Raw genomic sequence first — 6,381 nt, 5'->3', positions numbered from 1 at the left:
CTTGAAAAAATTCTTCCAAAATTCATTTGCTCTACCCAAACTAGATTCATTAAAAGCAGATACATATTGGAAAACCTTGTCACTAGTTGGGAATTCATGGAATGGGCCAGAACCTCTAACTAGGACGCTGCCATGTTCCTTGTGGACTTTGAAAAAGCCTATGACAGAGTCGAGTGGGATTTCATCCTCATGATGCTCCAAGCTTTTGGCTTCCCTAATGAGTTCTATGACTATGTCCGAATTCTCCTCAAAGATGCTTCCGCCATGATTGAAGTTAATGGAACTCTATCCCAACCTATTCCTCTCTCTAGATCCATTAGGCAGGGCTGCCCTCTTGCCCCTGCTTTATTTGTTATTGCCTCAGATGCCCTCTTCTATCTCCTTAGAGATGATACTCTATCTCCTAGAGTCCATGGCATCGTGCTGCCGGATGACTCTGAATTGCTCAATATCCAGTTTGCTGATGATACCTCTCTTTTCCTGGAGCTCTCTAGGCAAAACATCGATTCCCTCAACCTAAAAATTGACACCTTTGGTAAAGCCTCTGGGGCCAGGATCTCCAGCTCCAAATCTATTCTACTTGGCTGGAAAGATGAACCTCCAGACTAGTTACAGCAAGACGGGTACTCATGGGGAGGACCCAACATGATTGTCAAGTATCTCGGTATCCCCTTCTCTATATCTCCCTCTCTTCAAGACATGTGGACCTGGGTTGAGGGGAAAAGTGATAGGAAGCTCAACAAGTGGGATAATAGGATCCTCTCCCTAGCAGGCAGGGTTCAAGTATGTCAAAAAATCCTCTCCTAATATAGTATCTACTACTCTTCGGTTTGGATGTTTAACAATTATCAAATTTATGAAATCCAAAAGGCTATCAGACGCTTCCTCTGGTCTAATGGTAAGGGCAAAAGAAAGGCCCATGTGGTGAAATGGGCTTGGTGCCACTTAGACAAAAAGCTTGGAGGCTTGGGCCTTAAGGATCTTAAGTTGTAAGGAATCTCCCTTTCCGCCAAGTGGATATTTCATGCACTAGATGGGCAAGAACCTTGGAAGATTCTTATTAGAAACAACATTCAAAATGGATTCCCCAAGGCTGCCAAATCATGGAAAGCCCTCCCACTAAGTGATCTACTTGTTGGAAGTTTCTCGGTGTTTGCCCAAGGCACCTGGGTCTTTAAGTCCATCTGGAAAGCATGGGAGCATGTGCGTAGACTTATCTGCAACTCTAGCATAGATTGTGATAACACTATACATGGTGAAAGGTCGATATGGTGGAACCCCCACCATAACTCTAAGCCACTGGCCTTAACCCAAGGCTGTTTTGCTAGATTATGGCATAACAAGGGGATCAAGTATCTCATGGATATCTTGGAAAATGATAACCTCATCACATGGGAGGAACTTAGTAGTAAATTTAATCTCCCTGCTTCGCATAAGCGGACCTACAATATGATTAGGAATGCTTGTAAGACCCTCAATCTTCCTAAGAACACTCATGTTGATGCCCACAGGTACCTCTCATTCCTATGGAAGGATGGCTCCCCCCTCCCCAAAATTAAATCCAAATTTATCTACAACCTGCTTAACCAGGACACCTCTATGATCGACCATGTCAACACCCTATGGAATGTTCACCATAGCCCCACCGCTTGGTATAAAACCTTTGAGAACCTTTGGAAATCCCCCATCCCCCCTAAGATCAAGTGTTTTAGATGGCAACTCTTACTAGATAGATTGCCTATTAGGAATAACGTAGCTGCATATGATCTTTGTTTTGTCTGCAATAAACCTAAGTCCACTCGGCACATCTTCCTTGACTGCCCTTTTGCTAGGGAGATCTGGTTAATGTTTGGAATATCCATCACTGAGCATGTCTTCACTTATGATATAGTTACTGGTTTCGTCCATAATATTAAAAAGGATGATAACTTAATTTGGCAAATTTTGTCTTCTTTTATCCTTTGGTTTATTTGGAAACTCAGAAATAAGGAGAAATTCCAAGGTAATGCTAGGGAACTTACTGGTTTTTTTTAAAAACTCACACATTATAAAATTGTTGTACAGGTTTGCTCCCTGATGAATGTTGAACGAAACAAACTTCTGCGGTTCCTCAAAAAAGGCCGAGCCACCATGTTTATATACGAGATGCAAGATGGATATGAATGGGCAAGGATCGTAGAAAATCAAACTGCCTTTGAGAGTGCAGTAAAGAAGCTGATTATAGAACTTCAGGATACCAGAGCTCCCCCTTTCAATAGGGTAGACATGTGCATACAAATCATGGAAAGGAAGAAGATGGTCTAGATGGAAGGACCATAGGGGTGGACCACATGGCTGGAAGACCAGGATGAAATCCTTCTCTAGTACCTTATGGCAGCAAGCATAGGTATATTTTGGAGTTTTTTTTTTAGTGCATTGTATATGACACTCGTCTAGGTCTCTTTGGTTTCGTTGCTGAGGCTCTGCCTCCCCTAAACTCATCTGTATAAACCCCCCTTTTTTTTGGTCTCTCGATTTATAATATTAAAAAAAACATATTATTAGCACATTTTTAGATATTTATGTCAAAAGTATTTTATTTCTTTACAATTTATGTCATAAATAATCTTTAAAGAGATCTTGTACATTAGACAATCTATTCTCCTAACATTTTATATTATATATAACTAGAATCAAATAAATTATACAAAATGCTACAAACTCATCCTCAATGAAGATAATTCAAATTTCAAAGAAAATATATTTAACCTTAAAATAGAATTTAGGTAGTGTATCATAATGATTTCAAAATTTAGTTTCTACCCTCAAACATTAAAATATAAAGCATCAGTTCAAATATTTAAAAAAAATATTGAAATGTGAGGTACAATGGATGTGATGGTTTATCAAATGTGTTTTAGTCACATAACATTGTCTTAAAGTTTAATTGCTGCCATGTGTGGGCCTAGTAATGCTTAGTGGGTTATGAAAAGATTTAACTATTAAACCCCCTTGATCCCAAAAAAGAATATTAAAACAAATGGTGTAAAATATATGGTTAGTAGCTAGGGCATTGTAGATGTAAGAACTAACATAACCATAGAGGCTAATGCAAAGACACTAGTTCAACTTTGTGTGATTATGTGTATTTTCTCTTTAAAATGGCATAGGAGTGATGTTTTATGCAACTCTTAAACACAAAATTTGAATTTTCCAATGTATATGTCAATTGACAAAAATGACATTAAGTTGAGTTTTTCTAGTGCCATAATAAATTTTGAATTTACAAGTGAAAGCTTCAAGATTGTCCTAGCAAACCTTTTTTAGGGTCAAGTTTGTCCAACTAATATTACCTAAATAAGAACAATACTAATCTAAGGAGAAGCACAATGATATTTATGAATGATAAATATTTTTTTGAATCAATAATTATAAGAAATACAACAAAATCATATACAAATATAACATTCACACAGAATAACATAAAATTAAAAAATAAAAAGATAAAAACATTTCAACTTCCTTATATAATTATAAAAAATACTCTTACTTTTAGCAATATATTATCTTATAACTATTTGACTAAACTTAACATGTCCAAATTTATATTCGACCACAATTCTAATTTGTATACATTAAAAAATTTAAATACAATAAAAACTTAAGCTTTATTTCATATCCATGAAAAATAGCCATTAGGCTCTTAATATCGTTTAGTGAGAATTGTAGCGGTATATAATTCAAGAATGTCTGCCATGTGAGAGAATAAATTGTAAATTAAATATCAGTTTTGTAGTCTCATTAATACCATTTTGTTTTCCTTCGCAATCACACTGAAACTTTATAGTCCCTTTTTAATTGATTACAGTGTTTATTTATAAATATAAAAATAAAATGTGGACAGTAGAAGCAAAATTCGGCAATAAAATGTGGACAGTAGAAGCAAAGTAGGCATAATAATTTACTCACTTTTTTATGTTTTATTTCAACTCTCTTTATTTATTGGCAAAAACCTATGTTTGCCATATTATCATATAGTGTAATACATAGAAAACTAAGTAGTTTAGAATCCTCCTCCACCGCCACCACCAACACCCCCACCAGCACCTCCTCCTATGCCACCACCAACACCTCCTCCATGGCCTCCACCTGCACCACCACCAGCACCTCCACCTGCTCCACCACCTCCTCCAACTCCCCCACCTACTCCTCCTCCAAAACCTCCACCTTTACCACCGCCAGCTCCTCCACCCACACCACCACCAGCACCTCCTCCTACACCACCACCAGCTCCTCCACCTTTACCAGCACCACCATCAATACCTCCTCCAGCACCTCCACTTCCACCTACTCCTCCTCCCACACCGCCACCAGCACCTCCTCCTACACCACCCCCAGCACCACCACCTGTTCCTCCTCCTTTACCTCCACCAGCACCTCCACCAATACCTCCTCCAGCACCAGCACCTCCTCCTATACCACCACCAACTCCTCCACCTTTACCACCGCCAGCTCCTCCACCACCTCCTCCTATACCACCACCAACTCCTCCACCTTTACCACCGCCAGCTCCTCCACCAATACCTCCTCCAGCACCACCACCTCCTCCTACACCACCACCTACTCCTCCACCAGCACCCCCTCCAGCACCAGCACCTCCTCCTATACCACCACCAGCTCCTCCACCTTTACCGCCGCCAGCTCCTCCACCTTTACCGCCGCCAGCTCCTCCACCAATACCTCCTCCGGCACCAGCACCTCCTCCTACACCTCCACCAATACCTCCTCCGGCACCAGCACCACCGCCTCCACCTACACCACCACCAGCTCCTCCACCGCCACCAATTCCAGCGCCACCACCTTTTCCAAAACCACCGCCACCGCCAAGTCCTCCACCGCCACCCAAATTATCATTCTCGTATATAGTTTCCCCAAAACTTCTGCACTCTGCAAGAACTAACACACCCACAATAGCCAGGGCCATCAAAAGCATTCCAGAGATCTTAATCTTTGAAGCCATCGTTTCCTTACAATGAATAAACTACTTGCAATCTTCGATATAATAACTGTAATTTGTGAGCCCTTATATAACCATTCCAATGCACAATGTATATGTGAGCTGTAGGCCAAGATTTAATTCCTCACCAGTAAACAACTTTGATCCGTGCATTGCAGCGTAGTCAACATCTTCATTGAATTGAAAACATCATTTCATCACCAGCCCTATAAGGTCGGTGCTTCAGTATTGAGCCTCACCACTTCGCATATTTATCATAATATCTGTGGAAAAGCAACAGGTCACTAGTTTTCTGCATTCATTGAGTTGCCGGGATTGACTTCCAGTCCTTGTTTGTTTAAAGTCTATGTTGCATTTAAGATACAAGACTCTGTAGTACGAAAGCATTGATAAATCAAATGGGCAAGCGTCTCGTATTGCCTTCAATTACTTCATTCTGCACATTGAACAAGGAAACCAAATCGGCAAGTCGGTGACTCCAATCGAACATCAATCTCAAATTTCAGTGCACATCCACATGCGAGAAAAGGACGGATATCTAAGTAGCTTCTGCATACTAGATTGCACATTAAGGATCTTGTTGAATTTAATGTCTCACTGACCCCTAAAATTCCAGTAAAGACCGAGTATCTATATTTTTTAAGAGATTGAGTTGGGGTAATAATATTTATTTGAAAGCTTGGTCTCTTGATATGTTCTGATTTCTTTTTAATTAGAGTAATTTGCTTGTTTTGGAAAACCAAACTTTCAAATTATATTGTGGTTAACTGTAATATTAGAATCTTGATAGACAGGAGACATGGAGAGAACTAGAACTTAGAATTCTACTTCAGATGTCCTTATTGGGAATTGAACTTGGATCTCCATAGTGAGAACCCAATTAAGCTCAACCCTTGGACAACTAAAAACCATCTTTACAAAGAAGGGAAGAAATAATATAATTATTAATAATATGTTAGGAAATAATATAATTATTAATAATATGTTAGAAATCTTAAATAAATTTATCTAAAAGATACTATCAATTTTAACACATCTATACATGTATGTTTTAGATATATTATCATTCACACTTGCATCATTTATGATGTTAACTTACTAATCAAATATTATCTTATTGAGTATGTATATTTATTTTTACATATAACTGAGTAATAATTTTAAAATTTACTTCGAATTTATTTGTTTATACCAAACTAACATTTTTCTTGTCAACAAATCAAAGTATTCTTTATTTATCCAAATAGACAATACATATGATATTAATTGACAAAAATGTCTTATAGTTTATAAAGGCTCCACTTATGTGATATTAACCACTTCAAGAGTGTGGAGTAATCTAATTGAGCAAATTATGCAATAGATGAAATATGATGTGAATAATT

At 38.4% G+C, this 6,381-nt stretch overlaps 1 protein-coding gene across 1 annotated transcript; it reads right to left on the bottom strand.

Annotated features, from left to right (window-relative positions):
* Window positions 1–4,042: 4,042 nt before the first annotated feature.
* Window positions 4,043–4,999, bottom strand: LOC131076702 (glycine-rich cell wall structural protein-like). Its single transcript, XM_058014008.2, has one exon. It carries the CDS (start codon window positions 4,997–4,999, stop codon window positions 4,043–4,045), a length of 957 nt encoding a protein of 318 aa, XP_057869991.2.
* Window positions 5,000–6,381: the final 1,382 nt, after the last annotated feature.

This window comes from Cryptomeria japonica, chromosome 10 (genome assembly GCF_030272615.1).
Source record: "Cryptomeria japonica chromosome 10, Sugi_1.0, whole genome shotgun sequence".
NCBI classification, from domain to species: Eukaryota; Viridiplantae; Streptophyta; class Pinopsida; order Cupressales; family Cupressaceae; genus Cryptomeria; species Cryptomeria japonica.
Note: the sequence above shows the minus strand (reverse complement) of the source record. Positions and strands in the feature narration are given on the sequence as shown.

Excerpts from the sequence above, each read along its gene's own strand:
- LOC131076702 (XM_058014008.2), bottom strand. The coding sequence starts at position 4,999 with ATGGCTTCAAAGATTAAGATCTCTGGAATGCTTTTGATGGCCCTGGCT.